Raw genomic sequence first — 19,839 nt, forward strand, 5'->3', positions numbered from 1 at the left:
TATTATTAGTCTATGCAACACACACTATACACTAATAAACTGAAAACAACAGTTTTTGGACGTACGCTTATGGCTTCGAGGTACAAATTTAACAATCACTTTATGATAGATGAACTATTGGCAGGCTGGCAAAAGCTTAAAAAAGGCGAATGCAGAAATATCTACCATATGACAAAGAACTCTTAATGATCTCCAAGGATAATTTAGAAAACAGTGTATAGCAACAAAAACAACTGAAAGCCAAAAGCAACGAGAAAAAGTCTCTAGATTGTAAACACTAAACTTGTTGACGTACAACCAATTACAATAGAATAATTGGAAAGCAATGGCAGGATAAAAGAAAGCGTGGAGAAAGTACGATGACATAAAAAAAAAAACATATTCATGAAATGGAAGGTAAACAATTTTAGCCTGGGCGGTGCCCTCTAGCCATTCTTTCAAAGATATCTGCATTGAGTCAAAAAGATGCAGCAAAACTATTAAGAATGCAAAAGATAGACGCATGGAGAGAAATGGTGAATAATATATTAGGATTAGCGGGAAATGAACAATTCGATATTTTGTAATGTATTTCTGCTGGAATAGTTTATTATTTCACTAAAAAGTAATTAACGAAGGTGATTTTAATTTCGTATGCATAAGTACCAATTTTCATGGCTGAGTGATTAACAGAAGATGCTGAATATTGATATGAAACGGAATTTGAATGCATATTTGTTTTAAAATAAATGTGTATTAAGTTAGAAAAGAGCAACTCTTGAATGAAAACCTGTGTTTTCCAGTACAAACTCTTTTATTTAACGGAAACATTCAAATTATACATTTGAAATGTATAATTTTAAATAAAAGTTCCATAACGTAAAAAAAAAAGTAATTAGGCATAGATTGCTTGCAACAGCGGAGCATTTGTTGGTATATTTTGTTTTAAGAATTGGAGCTGCTTGCTAACCAGTGTATAAGAACGAAATCAAAGGCATTAGAAGCGTCGTTAACCTCGCTTTTGTAGAACAAGTGCTGAGGTACATAGTATTTATCATATGGCTTTAGCCTATTTTCCCCATACAAATACAAAAGTTAAATTAAAAATGTAAAAAAAAAAAAAAACAATCGAACATGAAGGAAAATGTAATGCCTTGTAAATCCCTGTACATTGACTAATATCTTGTAAATACTATGAAAATATAAAATTAAAAATTTTAAAAAACCCCGACTGAGTTGCAACTGTAGAATCAAGAGGGAATATTGAAAATCCTTTTAAAAGCCTTATATTATTAAAAATCAATGTCAAGTATTTTATTTGCTGTTAAATAGAAACTGGCAACAGATAAAAAGTTTAAATCATTGAGTTTTATTTCCTTGTCGGCCAACAATGAATTCAGTTATCAATTGCGTGAATAAAGGTTTAGCCGTTATTAAAATCTGTTTTAAATAAACGTTATAATTCGAATTCTATGAAACATAGAAGTTCCAAACACATTCTATCAGACGCGGAATTTTTTTTCTTTATTTTGATATTAAATTGTGAAATTTTTAACTATGTTTTCACTGCAAAAATCGCGAAAAAACGTTTAGAGGTTTTTAATTAATATATTCGTTAATTAATGTCATCCAAAGACGCAACCTAGCTAAGAACACTCTCGATCAACTCTCCTTTCGAATTTTTTTTTTTTTTTTTCAAAATCGATCCATCCGTTTAGGCGCTAGAGCGCCACAGACAGACACACAGGTTCACAGATACACAGACACGTCAAACTTATAACCCCCGTCCTTTGTGTGTCGAGGGTTAAAAGCTAAATCAATTCAAATGAAGTTTCAAAATATTAAAATTGGTTACATCCAAACCTGTTTTTCTGCGGTGGATAGGGACCGCATAAATAAAAATTGCATAAAAAAATCGTTCGTTTTAAAGACAACTTCGTCCATTTTAAAGGTAACTTCGCCCGTTTTATAAATAATTTCAGCAGTTGAGTCCCAATCTGGTAGAAATTTTCATATACCGCACAAAAAAAAAAAAAAAAAATCGCACAGAAAAAAAAAATCTTATAAAAACAAAATTGCACCAAAAAAACACACACACACACACACAAACTGGCTTGGAACCAGTTAACTTGTTTCTTTCTTTTCAGTTCATTAATTTCCTTCTTTTCAGTTCACTAATTTCCTTCTTTTTAGTTCACTAATTTCTTTCGTTTCAGTTCACTAATTTCTTTCTCTTCAATTCACTAATTTCTTTCTTTTCAATTCACTATTTCTCTCTCTCTTTCCTTGTTTTATTTTTATCTATTTATTATGTCTATTTAAAGTAATTCAAGAAATCTTAACATTAGGCTCTATGAGGGAGTTTAAACGATATACCGTGGACTCTCTCTATCTGTACACTCCCTAATGTAAACACCCCGATACTCTGAACACATTTTGATGGTTCGGACGAAACTCCATAGACGTAACGTAGTACTATGAACACCGTGTAATATGAATGTCCCAGTATTATGAACGCTATTTTCAACCCCGTTGAATTATTACTTCTCTATATACTGAACGTGGTCACATTTGGCACGTAGGAATTCCTATGAATCAAATTGTAAGACCTGAAATACCTTCTTAAATCATAATGATTGAAGATCATTAAGAAGATGAAGAGAGGAAGAAGAAGGATTATTTTTTCGTAAATATAGCTACACTTCATAAATTCATTCAGCTGCGCAATATGAGCCTGAAGTTTCTGCCAATGAACTGCATATTTCAAGAATTTAACCATTTAAGTCCTCTAAAGTACGATTACCTACAGGCAATATGCGGTTGAGAATCACCTGGAAATCTTTTCACCATTGATTACACGTACCTTGCATGAAAATACGCAATACAAAAGCGTATTTAAATTATTCTTCTTTTTCAGGCATTGGACAGATAACTGTATTGCAGTATTTTATAGTTAATTGAAACGTAAAACGTTTTAAATTAAAAAAAGAAAAAAAAATGAGAGAGTTTAAGCCCTATACTGAGTTTTATCCGACATTGCACAATCCGCCAATCCAAAATTCAGTATCTCTATCCCAATAACTGATATAGCTCACTTGGCAAAGTATTGAACATAGTCCATTAACACAATAGAATACATATGCATGCGTCAGAGGCTCCCTCTATAATGAACACCTCCATAATCTGAACACTTTTGTTCGGTCCCATGAAAGTTCAGAATAGAGATAGTCCACTGTTAATCCCCATTTAACACATGGATTTCCATCGGAAAGACTTGACCGTAGAGACACTTTGTGCTAGGATTCATACTGTTACAAATTCTGTAAATAGTAATTATTGTAGTGACGTAACCTGTAAATAGTTTCCCGTAATGAATATACAACCCCTTTTCATTCCGCTAAAGTATACGACCCCCTATTTCCTTTTCTTTTCATTGATAAAATTAGATAACGGTCTACGCATTTCTGGAAGCAGAAAGAATGTTGTGGAAAATTCTTCGATGTTTATAAAAGGGTCCTGCGTGATTAGAGTTTCGATTCAGATTTCGAACTGAGAGTGTATTAGCTCTGTTTATTGCGAGGCATTTCGCTGTGTTGTTTTCGTATTTGGAAGTAAATACGTGTGTAAACGTTGAGTTTACGGTGTTGAGTGATACTGGTTTAATTGCTGATGATTAATTTAGCAGTTGTTGACGCTCTTTCCTGTACATAGTGTAAATAAATTTCCTGTATTTTTAATCAAGAACTGTGTCATCCTTTCGAGAAAGTTGGAAGCCGCACCGAATCCGTTACAATTTGGCGCCCAACGTGGGGCTTCTTCTGGACTTTCTTGGAGTAAGTGTGACTTTGGACATTTTTTTTCATAAAGACTGTTAGAATTTATAGACTTTGTTTTTATGGTGATTACTCGCGCAATGGATGACCAATTAAAACAACTTCTGGAAGCAATTAATGCTGTGAAAAGTGACTTGACCGAAAGTTTGGCGGCTAATCAAGAACAATTAAAAAATGAATTGACTGCAAATCAAGTACAATTGAAAAATGAATTGGCGACTAACCAAGAACAGTTAAATAGTTATTTAACTGCTAAAATTACTACAAGTCAAGATGAAATAAAAAGTGACCTAACGTCGATGAAAACCATGATGGAGAATCAACTAACCGCCATGGGAGATAAAGTTGATGCTCTGGAAGAAAAATTTGATACTGTGGAAGAGCGTATCGCCAATGTGGAAAATAAGTTGGAAGAAGAAGACAAGAAATTTACTTCATTTAAGGAAGAAATAATTAAAGACATGGAACGGAGATTGGTACAGTTTGGCGCTCCCACATCTGTTGCTCGACCGTCCATTAAACTGGCCACATTTGATGGGAAAAGTTCGTGGCAGGTACAAGACCCAATTCATGATAGTGGCGGAAGCGAACGGATGGGACTCTGCTACCAAGGCCTGTCATCTTGCAGCATCCCTGAGAGGTGACGCAGCGGACATTCTCCAGACCCTTCCGGACAGCCAGCGCCTGGATTTCGCCGCCCTCACATCTGCGTTGGAGCTTCGCTTCGGTGAAAAGTGCCAGAAGGATTTCAGCCGACTCCAGTTGAAGTCCCATTTCCAGAAAACCGGGGAAACCCTGCAAGAGCTAGCGGCGGACGTCGAGAGACTGTCTCATCTTGCTTTTTGCGACTGTCCTGCGGATGTTCGAGACAACCTGGCACTCAACTACTACATCGACGGGGTGCGAGATCCGGAAATCCAGAAAGCTCTACGGATGGCGGATGTCAAAGACCTGAGTTCTGCTGTTGTGTATGCGATGAAGTTGGAGGCCGTCCAGCAAGCAACCCGCAAGGATCGCCATTCGATCCGCGGCGTGAAAAGTGATGAGCCTGATCCGGTTTCGTCACGCTTTGCTGAACTGGAAAAGCAAATAAAAGAAATTGCAGGAATCCTCAAAAGGACTTCGGCTCCCAAGTACCAAAATGGACAATCACTTAAGTGCTGGAAATGTGGCGGCGAGGGTCACTTACGAAGAAACTGTGAAGCTCGCCAAGAAACCAGAGGGAAGAGCACCTCTCCTCCCAGGTCCAGGAAAACTAAGCCATGGCAATCTCGCGGGGCGGAGGTCGCCAAATTGGAATGAGCCCCATCTTAAAGTTTTCCAGATTTCATCGACGAGTGGCGGCAGTAATGGACTGTTTGTTTACGCATACGTAAACGGGTTTCCCTGCGAACTGATTATTGACACTGGAGCCAATGTTACAATCATTAGAACAGATGTGGCTCGTCAATTTGGACTCAACATTCTATGGACGCCGCCCTGCGTTACCCGCCAAACTGTGACAGGTGACAAGATCGAGATTGAAGGTAAAGTAAACTTAGAAATTGTGTTTGGAAATGCCACTTACCATCATACGGCATTCGTTGCTGCTATCACAGACCCTTTCATTCTCGGATTGGACTTTTTAAAGAAGTATGACTTCAACCTCGACTTCAAGACAAATGAACTGCACTCGATGAGAGAAGACATAGCCGTTTTCCCCGCAGAAAGTGATGTAAAATCCGCTCATCAAATAATAGCCCAAACAGATTTATCGATTCCCTCAAGGTCAGAATCATTAATACCTGGCTCCATTGAAGAAAGCAATAGTTTTCGATTTGGACTCATTGAATACCCCAACTTAAGCAATAGCTCAAATGGAGTGCTGGTAGCATCTACGCTGGTGGACCTTTCTAAAGATGTAATTCCTGTGCGAGTCGTCAACGTGAGTGAAAGGCCAAGGAATATCCGGAAAGGTGAAGTGCTGGCAACTTGTACTCCAGTAAACTGCATCATTAGAAGAATCAATTCCCACGAGACTGTGTCTTCTGAGTCCTTGACATCGAAGTTAATTGGGAGTGCACCCTTATCGAAAGATCAAAGAACTGCTGCGGAACAATTGGTGGATGACTTCAAGCATCTGTTTTCATCTACATCGGAGGATGTTGGCCGTACGAATTTAACGCAGCATAGGATCTACATTGGAGAACACCCCCCTATTAAACAGCATCAAAGACGACTACCGTTCGCCAAGAAGGAAGAGGTTGAGACCCTCCTGAAAGAAATGAAGGAGAATGATGTAATCGAACCCTCATCCAGTCCTTGGGCCTCTCCCATCGTCTTGGTCCGAAAGAAAGATGGCTCCACCAGATTTTGTGTCGATTACCGACGGCTGAATGAAATCACCAAGAAAGACAGCTATCCTCTTCCACGGATAGACGACACCTTGGACACTCTTTCCGGACACAAGTGGTTTTCGACCCTGGACTTGAAGAGCGGCTACTGGCAGGTTGAAATACACCCTGATGACCGAGAGAAGACAGCGTTTACAACTGGACAAGGCTTGTGGCAGTTTAAAGTGATGCCCTTCGGCCTCTGCAATGCACCAGCTACGTTCGAGCGTCTTATGGAGACAGTGTTAAGAGGACTTTCCTACGAATCCTGTCTGGTCTACTTAGACGATATCATCATCGTGGGACGCAGTTCCGAAGAACATCTGGCAAATCTTAGGAAGGTGCTGCAAAAGCTTAAGGAAGCCAGTCTGAAGTTAAGCCCGTCCAAATGTAATTTGTTCCGCCGGGAAGTGAACTACCTTGGTCACATCATCTCTTCTGAAGGTGTACAAACCGATCCAGAAAAGGTATCCGCGGTCAAGAGTTGGAGTCGTCCCGAAAACATCCATCAGCTGCGAAGTTTCCTGGGGCTCTGCACGTACTACAGGAAGTTTGTAAAGGGTTTTTCCAACATCGCACGACCTTTGCATAAGCTGACGGAGAGCAAGCAAAAGTTTGAATGTTCCAAAGAATGCGAAGATGCATTTCTACGACTGAAGGAGGCTTTAACATCAACGCCTATCCTCGCCTATCCTCAGCCTGAAAAATCCTTCATCCTAGACACTGATGCGAGCCACGAGGGCATCGGAGCTGTTTTATCCCAAGAAATTGACGGAAATGAACATGTCATCGCTTACTGGAGCAAATGCTTATCAAAGTCGGAGCGAAATTACTGCGTCACCAGAAAGGAGTTACTGGCCATAGTGAAAGCTTTAGAACACTTCCATCATTACCTCTACGGCCGAAAATTTCTGCTTCGGACAGATCATGCCTCATTAACTTGGCTTTTGAACTTCAAAAATCCGGAAGGTCAGATAGCCAGATGGATACAGCGGCTCCAGGAATATGACATGGAGATCAAGCATCGAAAAGGGTTATCTCACGGTAATGCTGACGCTTTATCAAGGAGACCCTGTCCTGAGAACTGCCACTATTGTTCCCGAATCGAGAAACAGTATGGAACGACTAGCCCTACCGCCTATCAGGTGACAGTGACTCCAATATCATCAGAACCTAATCCATGGAGTGACGACCAAGTTCGAAAAGATCAACTTGAAGACCCCGACATAAAACCAATTTTGGAGTTCATGGAAAGTGACAGTCGGCGACCTAGCTGGCAGGACGTTTCCATCTTCAGTCCTGCAACAAAAAGATACTGGGTTTTATGGAACTCGCTCCATTTACGGAACGGCGTGCTACACCGAAAATGGGAATCTGATGACGGCAAAACGTCTAGGTGGCAGTTACTACTTCCCGATCAAGGATTTCAGATGTTCTGAAAGAAATACATGGTAGTGCGACTGGAGGACATTTTGGTGTCTTGAAAACCCTCAATAAAGTTCGGGAGCGCTTCTTCTGGAGCAAGGCGAAGGATGACGTGGAGAAGTGGTGCCATTCTTGTGACGCCTGTTCTGCTCGTAAAGGACCGAAGAAAAGAAGCAGAGGGAAGCTACATCTGTACAACGTTGGAGCTCCTTTCGAACGAATTGGGATCGACATCCTGGGTCCTCTACCAAGAACTGCTGATGGGAACAAATACATTCTTGTTTCCATCGACTATTTCACCAAATGGCCGGAAGCATATCCCATTCCAGATCAAGAGGCTACCACCGTAGCAGAGACTCTGGTCCAACATTGGATCTCGAGATACGGAACACCTTTGAAGATTCATTCCGATCAAGGGAGGAATTTCATCTCTGCTGTGTTTAAGGGCCTATGTCACATTTTCGGAATTGAGAAAACTAGGACAACACCACTACACCCACAATCGGACGGCATGGTGGAGAGATTTAACCGCACAATCCTGAATAATCTCTCGCTTATGGTATCCAGAAATCAACAGGATTGGGACATGAAGCTACCTTTGTTCCTGCTGGCCTACCGCAGTGCTGTCCACGAGACTACCGGTATGCCCCATCTCAGATGCTCTTCGGACGAGAGCTAAGGCTACCTTGTGATCTCGTCTTCGGTCGTCCTCCGGATGCGCCTGCATCGCCTGAGGAGTACATCCAGGATCTCCAGGCCCGGTTGGAAGACGTTCATAACTTCGCACGAGAGCGAATCAACATCGCGGCGGAGAAGATGAAGACCCGATACGACACAAGGTCTACTGGACATGAATTCAACGAAGGCGACAAGGTTTGGTTATGGAATCCCATCCGACGGAAAGGTCTGTCACCCAAATTGCAGTCGCATTGGGATGGACCCTACAAAGTCCTTAACCGACTAAATGACGTCGTAGTAAGGATCCAAAAATCACCTAATGCAAAACCTAGGGTTGTACATTATGATCGGTTAGCCCCATACTATGGCCATAGTTCATGAGTATTACGTAAACAACCATGGTTGATAACATGAAAGTTGTAGATAATTTTTGCTTTTAATGTTTAGTAATATTTCTTGTTATTATTGTGTTTCCTATGCATTATTGGTTATTATTTAATGTGTGTATTTGTGAACTTGTGATAGAAGTTTGGCACCCTTTCTGGGGATTGTACTGCCCGGGACGTGCAGTCCTTAGGAAGGGGGCAATGTTACAAATTCTGTAAATAGTAATTATTGTAGTGACGTAACCTGTAAATAGTTTCCCGTAATGAATATACAACCCCTTTTCATTCCGCTAAAGTATACGACCCCCTATTTCCTTTTCTTTTCATTGATAAAATTAGATAACGGTCTACGCATTTCTGGAAGCAGAAAGAATGTTGTGGAAAATTCTTCGATGTTTATAAAAGCGTCCTGCGTGATAAACAGTAGAGTTTCGATTCAGATTTCGAACTGAGAGTGTATTAGCTCTGTTTATTGCGAGGCATTTCGCTGTGTTGTTTTCGTATTTGGAAGTAAATACGTGTGTAAACGTTGAGTTTACGGTGTTGAGTGATACTGGTTTAATTGCTGATGATTAATTTAGCAGTTGTTGACGCTCTTTCCTGTACATAGTGTAAATAAATTTCCTGTATTTTTAATCAAGAACTGTGTCATCCTTTCGAGAAAGTTGGAAGCCGTACCGAATCCGTTACAATACGAAAAATAACTCTTGGGTTAGGCTAGTATAAGGGCATATTTGTACAACTAAAATTTTTGACATTAGCAATTGTGGGAGAAATTTAAATTTTTTAAATGTAAAAAAGAAGGTTTTAATGTTTAAGTTTTGATATTATATCATAGTAGTTGACATTTCTGGAGCAACAAAAATTTTTAATGTAAAATAATAACACTGATATTTAAAAGAATTTTTTGCCTGCATTTGGAATTTTAAACATGATTTCTGCAATTTGAAGTTAACTTTTATGTATGAGTATAATAAGGGATCGACTTTTAAAAGAAAGCATTTAAAATGAGAAAAATATACTCATCTAAAGAAAAGTGAATAATACCCACTTCAAAAATATATTTTTTCAAAGAAATTATTTTACGAGTTATTGGCAGGAAATCAATGCAAAGTTCGTGCATACATGTAATCGATTTTTGTATGAGTCTTTACTAGTTGGTTATGCTTCGTTTACTTTTTCATTACTCTATATTTTTATTTTGCGGTAGCTTTTTGATATTTTGTTCCTTTAATTTTTAGGTGCCCATGGCAAAACAAAGATTACTACGATTATGTGTTTAGCTGTCCTGTTATGCTGGTGCTATTGGTAAGATTATTTTGAGCTATTAAAAATTACTGTATCTTTAAATTGTAAATCATCATCAGTTTTTTAATCGTTGCTATTGTCGTGTTTTTTTTTAATTTTAAATAGCTTTGAAGCGCTTAGTTTTTAACCACAAAATTTAGTTGTTTTCCCTTTTTTTAAAAACTTTAAATAACTTTAGAGCGTTTAGTTTTTAACAACAAAATACAGGAGTTTTTTTTTCTTTCTCAATTCTAATGACGCAGTGAAAGTACTGTCAGCTATGTTTTACCATTATGGCTGGAGCCAACAAGGCAAATATAATCATGCGCATAGGCTCACGATGTTCTTTGTTAAAGTGTGACAACTCTTCACTACAGATTTCTTTTTGCTCAATGATCCATACACAGGACAGTTATGAGTTGGCGTACCAAGTGACACTAAAATCGATCATCGTCTAATCAGCGCACCGTTTCGAAACGTATTTTCAGCAATTCTCCAATTGTTCAACCACTACCTTTTAATTGGATGTAAAATGCTTTCGTTATCACTGACATAAGTCATAACCACCATAAACCTACAGTGAGCTCATATCTTTCGGTGAAGCATTTAACCTGTGTCTTCGCACATGCGCTTTGAGTTTCCCTTTTGTCTTCAATGTAATGATAGGGAAGTGAAAACAAATGCGCTTTGGCATACGTCCTGGAACATATACAGGTAGTCATTAAAATAATGGAAACACTCTGTGACAAGTGTGTTGGGAATCGCTACTTTGCTATAAATGTTCTGTTGATAAAGGTGCCTTCTGACTCTAATCACTCACACTGGTGAATCCAGATGGTGATTGAGTTCTCTGGTTATTTTTGCTGATATTGTTCGCTTTTTAGACATTACAATCCTCTTGAATACCGTCGGTTTCTTTTACTAAGCTTCTCTTTGAATCCACTATTTTGCTTTGCCGAGCTTGTCTTACCGTGCTGCGTGTATGCTGTCATGACTTTAGATACCGTACCTCTAGAAACTCCAAAAAGTTGACATATTTCAGTTACACTTGCTTCAGCTAGACGCTCTCCAACAATCTGGCCTCTTTTAAAATTTGAGAGGTCCGATATTTCACGCGCTTGAAAAAAATCCAAGACGTCCAGAACTTCAGTTAATTCACTATATAATACCAGAATATGTACATTGCTATTTATAAAAAAAAACCCAGACATCTCATTTTATTATTTATTACGTACGAAGCACATTTAAAAATGTCACTTTTATTCACAAGTGTTTGCATTATTTTGATAACTACCTGTAGATACGAGGGTTGATCCGAAAGTCAGGTTCACATCAATTTTATAAATATACAGCACTGTCTATTCTCATTGAAATTTACATTGTGGAAAGAAAAAAACGTTTCGCTATTTTTATACATGATCTCCATCTTTTTCTGTGCATTATTGTCCGCGGTGCCCTAAATTCTCTATCGAGTGTCACAGAATTCCACCGCCAACCTGCTGAGGAAGCATTTCACCTTTTTTTGACTTTGTCGCACCGGAAACGTTGGCCATCAAAGTGTTTCTTAAACTTACGAGTAGGAAACAAGTAGTAATCACTACTCGAGCTCTGGACTGCAAGGAGAATTGAATATGACAGTCAACAAACTTGTCATGTCCAAGTTTGTCGACTTGTCGTGTCCATTCTTGATTGCAGTGACGCTTCCTCAACGGGTCGGCGATGGAATTCTGTGACACAGGATAGAGAAGTTAGTGCTTTCGTAAATTTAATGTGTGAAAAACAAGCAGCAGCCTTTCGCTTACCTTCCCATTCTTTATGTTGAGGAAAAATACGCATGAGTGTTTAGGCACAACATATTTTAGCCCAAGGCAAAATATTCGTTATCCATATTTAAAATAAACAAATATTTTGAACAACAGATTGAAAAGTGATAAGGATTTCAAATGTATATCTCTCCAGTTCATTTTTTTTTTTTTAAATTTTACAATAACTTTCAATATTTCATAATTTTTCTAACAGTGTTACATTATTTTTGTCACTAAAATTCGTACGCATGGCATCTTGGACCAAATAACTCTGTTAAAATGGTTAAGCAAGATTTTTAATTTCAATGTTTTATTACTCTAGACGAACATATTCTTCTTGGGAAGGATAATGTGGGTGCTAATTACGAAACTCCGTGCATCCAACTCCTTGGAGTCCAAGCAATACTGGTGAGTACTAAATACAGAATAATCTAACATATTTAGCTAGCGTAAAATTTTTCTTTGGTATTTTTCAGCTATGAGCAACGAACGGTAAAACCTATCAACGGGATCCGCTACTTTGAACAGTTCTGCCGTGTGCAGATAAACGGCAGTATCTGCAGCAATGAGTTTTTAAGATATTTGAAGAAATGTGTGTTGGATTCAATACTAACAGTATGGAATATTTGCGGAATTAAACGTTTTTTCAGCAGAAATCAAATTAGCAAGCTAACGTGCAGTCGATGACAAAAATGAAAAAAATATAAAAAAATTGAAAATTTGCAGTTATTGCCCTTTACCTACCCGCGGCAGAGTTTGTGTCAAAAACTGTTTTGCACCCGATAATATCAAGGTCCATCTGTACAGTGCTCTCCAAATTATTAGACTAAAGAGTTTTTTTTTTTTGTTTTTTTTTGTTTTTTGTACACTATATGTACTAAAATACTATTTATTTTACTGTTAAAGTACAGTACATATTGTACACAGATTATTAGGTTATTTTAGCACAATTATTTTTATTTCACAAATGCCGGGTGCATTGGCCATTAGGCCATAAAACCGCGGGCTCTCCAATATTTCTCGACAACACAATTAAAATTAGCTAGTGCAGAGCAGTCGTCTAGATGAGCAGCGTCCATGATGACTCTTCCAGAGTTGCATAAAGTGCAGGTCGGGGATCCTTCAGTTGAAAGCGGAACAAATAGAGCAGCTCGAGGAGAATTCGGGATAAAGTGGGACTCATTGCACAGTCTCCCCCCAGGGTTTAATTTCAGCAGTCCGGGAAGCAACACGATGAAACGCAACCCTATGAACCCTTTTGATCTCCAATCCAGCAGAGTGGAGCGGCAAGGGTCCACGAGACCTTTGGAGAATATTACATCCCTTCTTGGCCAAGAAGTCGTCTTTCTCATTTCCGGGAAGACCACAGTGGGATGGTACCCACTGAAAAGCCACAGTTTCTCTATACCCCTTAGGAGTTTTTTGAAGCACTGTACACGAGACCCCTTACCTTCATGGTTATTACTAGACAAAGCCTGTAAAGCAGAGGTCGAGTCTGAAAGTATTACTGCTTTTTGGAAGGGATACAGATGCGAAGCAAGTTGTTGTAAGGCCACATGAATGGCTTCAAGTTCTCCATCGAAATGGGTTGTGAAAGATCCAAGATGTTGATAAAAAGAAAAATAGTCGAAAAATATTCCAAAGCCGGCACCCCGGGAAAAATCCAACAGGGACCCATCAGTATAGATGTGAAGCCATTCGTCAGGAGGGAAACGAGTGTTAATTGTTTCCAAGGCAATAGCGCAAAAGTAGGATTTAGGTCGCGTTTTTTTAAGTCCAGAACCAAGTCTAGTCTGACATCGAGTTCCAAATGGTTCAGTGCGTTCGCGAAAGACAGAAGTTCAATGGGAGCATCATTAATGTCATTGTATTGGGGGTTCTCACGAACACATTGAATGAAACCCCTCTGAGTCTTTAGATTACGAATTGCACAAAGACTGTAACCTCTCCAGAAATTGTTTGGAAGTCTAGTTAATCTATTATATAGAATGGCTGCATTTCTCTGTATTAAATTAGTCATTGTTTGTTGGTTACAAAGTAATTGCATGGAAAGCACAGGAGTAGTTTTAAATTTTAGCATAATTTAATGTTTGTGTTAATAATGTGTTAATGTTTAGGTGGAAGCACTGTCTGCTTTGTTTATGTTCTTTGTTTACCTACCTACCAGAAACATAACCTCAATCAGCTTAAACAGTTCACTAGTTCTTTTTATTAGTGTGTTCTGTTATATTTAAAATTAGATTTAGGTAATTAGTGAGTATGTGTATGTGAGTATATATAATAGTGAGTAAAACAATTTTTTACCTTCTTTTTTAAAAAGTTAAGAAATTGTGTAAACCTTGTGAAAAGTATGCCAAAAAAACTTAAAATGAGCATCAAGAACAAGGGAATGCATACTAAATATTAGATAATTATTTCACTGTTCTTTAATGTGTCTATAGTTATGTAATCAATGAAGAATTTGCTTTTAAAACAGTCTTAGTCTGATAATTTGGCCAGCACTATGTATCAATTGTTTGATTGCTTGCATTACTTCGAAAGCTGTAGCAATTTCACTGCGCCCACTAGTTTGCAGGGTCAGTGCCGAAAACTAATTCATACCTAGTTTTTCTTTACTCCTGGCGTTACTTTTTGAGTAAAAGCGCCTACACAAAGAAATGATCAAACTGCTAAACAAAGGAGTATCCAGCTCAACACGGCCAATTTCCCCCTTCCCTACCCCAATAAGATTATGCATTTATGTATGTATTTTGTTGTTTTTCTCAATAAAGTGCTTTGAATATATCCTTTTCCCAATCGTCCGTGAAAAACTTAGAAATGACGAACCAGGGACCGGTAACAAGACCACTCCGTGGTTTAGCACAAGACCCATGAAAAATATCCAAATTTCTAAATTTTCTTGTTTGCGGTGTGTTAGGAGGGGGTCGTTTGTAACAATACACTTAGACAAAAGAAATTAAAAAAAATCTATAAGGAGTTAGTGGAAAAGGGAAGCGTTTTTGATACACCTTGCGTTACCTTCGTAGTGGCATTGCAGTATTACCCTCCCCTCCCCCCCAACTAAGATCAATAAATTTTTCAATGAGCTCCCAAAGAGGAAATGAGGCAATGAGAAGCAAAAGTATGGAAGTACCAAGATAAAAAGTTTGGTGATATCCAGTACACCAATGGTAGGTGAGCCTCTCCTTTCTTTCGGAGCAAGAGATAGTACTAGTAGCCCTGGTAGGCGCTGCTATACAGCATGATTTTAAATAACTTTTCAATGAAAGCCTTCCTAGGACCGGAGCTTTACGTGCGTTTCACTCAAAAATTGAAAATGTTCATTTACATCCCTTTGCTTCTCACTGCCTTAAATGTATATTTTCAAAATCAGTCATAAAGTCATTAGATCCGAATGCATTAATAAATTTCAAAATTGAAGGCTCTTTTTTTTTTGTATATTTCTTGCTTTTTATTTTTGCATCAATTTTGAATATTTTTTTATTTTGAATGGGGCGGGGGGCAGCAGCTCTCCCTTGCCCTCTTCTGGAGATGCCCATGCCACTAAATATACGTATTTTGCCAAAATGCGAAGCATTTCTTTTATCTACATGCTTATATATTAGAAAGACAGGAAAGTTTTTTTTTTTTTTTTTTTTTCAAAAAAATTAATTTTTAACTATATTTCGTTTTTCATCTCTTGTTCTTAACTACCTTCTGCCATGCACGTTACTGCATTTTTCTCATTTAAAACTACCAGCTAGGTGTAACAAATATAAAATGGAGAATTATTTCTATATGTTACTGTAAAATGTGCAATTTAAGACAAAATTAAAGGGACGGAACAAGCGACTGTCAAAAATTTCATTTTAAATAATCAACAATAATACCTAAACTCAGTTTCAAAATTAATACATTTTTCATTCATCATTTCATCCCAGATTTTATTTTCTCTATTTATACTCGAAATAAATACAGAAATGTCGATTCCCGAATGCAATTCTCATTCATACTGCCTCCCAACAAAAGAGCGTTCATTTAATTATAAACTAATGAGTTTTGCCGGTTTTGTTTTCCAGCTACGACAAGATGTAGTTTTAATTAAATCCATTCTTTGCCACTCAGTTTTCCGCACAAGTAAACTTTTGGGCGTGCGTTTTTAAATTCCGGAGATATTGATTTAAGATTAATTAATTTTTAATCATACTTGTGCATGTAATTAGCAAGGACTTAAGCCGTGTCTTCTTTGAAATCGCCATTGTCTTAAAGATGCCAGTTATTTCATAATTAACTATTTTTTTGACGAATGAATAATGCTTAATTGTATTATTTTCTCCAATCGGATTAGATTCTAATTCTGATCAAACAAGTGATTGTTATTAGATGATTTACTAGATTGATTTAATTGTTTCTTTGAAAAAAATTTTGAACAATATCTTTCTGTTCGAATGTAGAATACGAGTATATTGATTAAGGTCACTATGTAGACAAGTTGACGCATCAGCTTAAGATCAGACATTTCGGATCGGAGCGCGTACTGAAGTGGTTATCTTTTCTGTTCAGTTATCGAGGGATTTTGCACTGCGAGAAATTATTGGTAGCACTTGAATTGTTCATTCAATAAGATATCTTCCTTGGCCAATTTGGCAAAGCTTTGCAACGTCCTGTAACTTTGCTCTGGTAACCCTAGCTCCACAACAACAAAAAATTCGTTCCAAAATGGCTAAACTTAAGCTGATGCGCCGGCGTATCTTATATAGTGCTTTGTGACTTATTTAGTTTCCATTATTCGATTTATTTTGAACAGGAAAGCTGCCAAAGCATTGCTGGTGCTAATTCCTCTCCTTGGAGTCACGTATATTATTGTCATAGCTACTCCCAGTGACCCTGCGGCAGAAGTGGTCTTTATATATATTCAAGCCACCCTACTCTCCATACAGGTAAAAAAACAACGAAAATGTATGTTTTTATGGCAAATTAGAAGAGTCATTACCTTTTCAAAAGACAAAAAAAAAAAGAAGAAGAAATGAATAATTTAAATTCAGTCTGCCCACGGTTAATATGGAATTGGCAAGCGTACAGTTAAGACGAGTCTACATAAATAAAGGGGTAAAGTAAAAATTTGATGCGCGTGCTCCATAACTTCAATATGACTCTGTTTAATTTAGAGGCTACATTTTTTCTGTGAGGATTTACTTTTAATTTTTTGACTCGAAAACGGAGTAACTTTGACCGAAATGTACTCACAAGAAGCCCCCCTTCGATTTTAACCAAATTTAACTACATCTATTAAAAATACATCTGCAAAAGCTGGCATCCCTGAAAACTAATAAATGCTTCCATTTCCTCCTGTAAACCGGATGTTTGCCTTTTCACCTCATCGGTGGACAGACTGCAAGCTAATAACTTGTCCAGCCTTGCAGTACAATTATTTTTAAAGTTTATGATTTTAGTTTCGTATATTGTTGTGTTGTCAAGGAAGCAATCGTTTTTGCTTGGGAGCATAGACTAATAATAAGAGTAGGCCAATGGCAACCCTTTTGCTGCTCACAAACCAAGTCATGTGACTGGTGTGTACCATAGCAACGGCGGGCATTGATTGTAGCAGACGACGTCTTCAAGAAATTATGTTTGCCAAGCGCTAAAAGTTTAATTTCTCATTCAAAACACCCAAGTGCAAGAAAGATGGTTCACTTTTGCTGTGCATTTCCTTGCAAAAATAATAATAATAAATGTGTAAAAGGATTAGTCGTAACATTTCACAAGTATGCAGTATTGTTAATATTACATTTTACTTAATTTCTTGAAATTTTCATTTTTCGAGCCGTGTTTCGCTAGGAACTTTATAACTATTTAATTCTATTAAATGTTTCCATTCTTAATATTTCTATTAAATATTAAGTTACATCAGTGAAAAACATAGGGATGCAGTTTATACACTATTTTGAGCTTCTGGAACTATTTTTATCATCAGAAAAGTGAAATGCATTTTGAAATGATTTTTAAGTATTAGTAAAATTGACTTTATGTAACCGACATTTTCTTCCCGCCAATTTAAAAGATTCCCTTTTAAACTGAAAACAACCTTGGTTTTTAGTTTTCTCTTTTATGTACACATACTATCTTTAAATAATTCGTATTTCTAAGCTGAAGTTTCAAAATTTCCGAGATCGTCAAATTTGGTCCCTATTAATTTGTGATGACATCCTTGCAATAATGCTTTGACGTAATTTATAAAATTTGAAATACCAAACACGTTTTGAGATACAACTTATTTCTATCATATTTGTTTAAGGAAGTAAAGTGGGAAAATAATTTAGTGTTTAGTTTACTACAGTGGCGCATTTCTAAATTGGCTACAATCTAGTGTAGCTTACGGCGGACAACTTCCGTAGGCAGCAAATTTTTGAAATCAGATAATTCTTCAGCATTCATTAGAAACCTAGTATCTCCTAATTTCTTTCAATTTTGAAAGAAATGTAGTATAGGCAGTAATTGTTTCAGTATAATGCAGACAGCAATTTGTTTCAACTTGTTTGCTGCGAATACATTTAGTCAACACATAACATTACACTTAAAATGATCAGTTCCAAATGAAATAAAAGTTACTGAAAACTGTTATCTAAAACTAATTACTAATGTCAAAATAATTTATAATTAAAAGAAAAACAGTTCAATCTCTGCACCGGGGAAAGAAAAAAAACCTAATGAAAATCGATTCCGTCTTAAAATAAATGTCGAGTGCCAAACTATAGATAATGCCGCCATCTAGAAACCATGCTGCCAAAGTTTTCGCCAAGCCACACCAATCACATGTTATATGTGTGAACCAATTTTCTTCAGCAGCAACAATGGGAAAGCTCGGTCTACTCTTATTATTAGTCAATGCTTGGGAGTGTTATTTTTAAGCACTTTTATTATATACTTGGCCTGATTGTCACGGAAAAATCTGGGGCCTGGTTTTGCTTATATCTCTGCAACTAGACCATTACAGACTTCGGGATTTCACTAAATGATTTGCTTAATCTTAAGGTACAACTTAGCGATGAAAAGTTAACATTCTAAAATAAAATTATTATTTCAGTCAGGATGGAAAACAGCAAATTTCATTATTAAATGTTTAAATATAAAACCCATTGTTACAAATATTGTTGCCTCGCAACAGTAATGTTAAAAGCAATCATAATGAAATTTTTGAATCAAGATCTCGAAGTATAAATCCTAGAGAGGAACAATGAATAAATTTTAGTACCAACTGCTTAAAATTTTAGACACGTAATAGTTTTTTTCCCTTTTAGTACCGAACATTTATACGAAAAAATAAGTTGAAGTTTCGTGAGGGTAAAATCATTCTATTTCTGAAATACATTTACACTAAAAAGAATGAAATAACAGAATTTTTTTAAAAATACCAATCATTTTTCATAATGCACTCAAAAGGACAAAATAATTTTTCTGGGTCAGAAAGGACAATTTAAGAATTCCTGTACGTTTCGAAAATTCCAAGAAAATGACACCACTAACGAAGAAAAGTGCGGTTCTAGTTATTTCAAACCAAACTTTCTCAATAAGAAAAATATGATGATTGAAAGCTAGATAATGATAATAAATTCTAATAAATCATGACTTGAGCCACACTTTTCTTCGTTTGTGGTGTCATTTTCTTGGAATTTTCGAAAACTACAGGAATTCTTAAATAGTACTTTCTGACCCAGAAAAGTTATTTTGTCCTTTTGAGTGCATTATGAAAAGTGCTTGGTATTTTTTAAAAAATTCTGTTATGATTTTGTAACAATAACTTTTTCTTTTTTTTTTTTTTTTTGAGGGCAACTATTTGCTTCTGTTAGCTTTGGAGCCTAGTCCTTTGCGATTATTTTAAGCACTCCCACTGTTTTAAATAATGCTGCATCTGCAAACATTTGTACTAATTATTGATAGTGATAATGCTGAGATTTTGAGAGACTGATAAACTGTTGCGTTATGAATTACCACACTGGTCCTGCACCGAATGTCGTGGTTTGGGGTGGTATTAGATTTCACTGTCGCACATTTCTAGTTCGCATTCCCTGTACACTGAGCAGCCAGTGCTGCAATC

General features: G+C 37.1%; 1 protein-coding gene across 1 annotated transcript in view; it reads left to right on the forward strand.

The window, feature by feature from the left end:
* Positions 1–19,839, forward strand: part of LOC129228582 (diuretic hormone receptor-like) — a 64,998-nt gene that overhangs the window by 35,940 nt on the left and 9,219 nt on the right. Inside the window, exons 8-10 of the mRNA XM_054863265.1 lie at positions 9,915–9,981; positions 12,088–12,173; positions 16,552–16,684. Of these exons, the coding sequence (XP_054719240.1) occupies positions 9,915–9,981; positions 12,088–12,173; positions 16,552–16,684 (286 nt within the window). The remainder of the gene's footprint in view (positions 1–9,914; positions 9,982–12,087; positions 12,174–16,551; positions 16,685–19,839) is intronic.

The sequence above is a fragment of the Uloborus diversus genome, chromosome 8 (assembly GCF_026930045.1).
Source record: "Uloborus diversus isolate 005 chromosome 8, Udiv.v.3.1, whole genome shotgun sequence".
Classification (NCBI taxonomy): Eukaryota; Metazoa; Arthropoda; class Arachnida; order Araneae; family Uloboridae; genus Uloborus; species Uloborus diversus.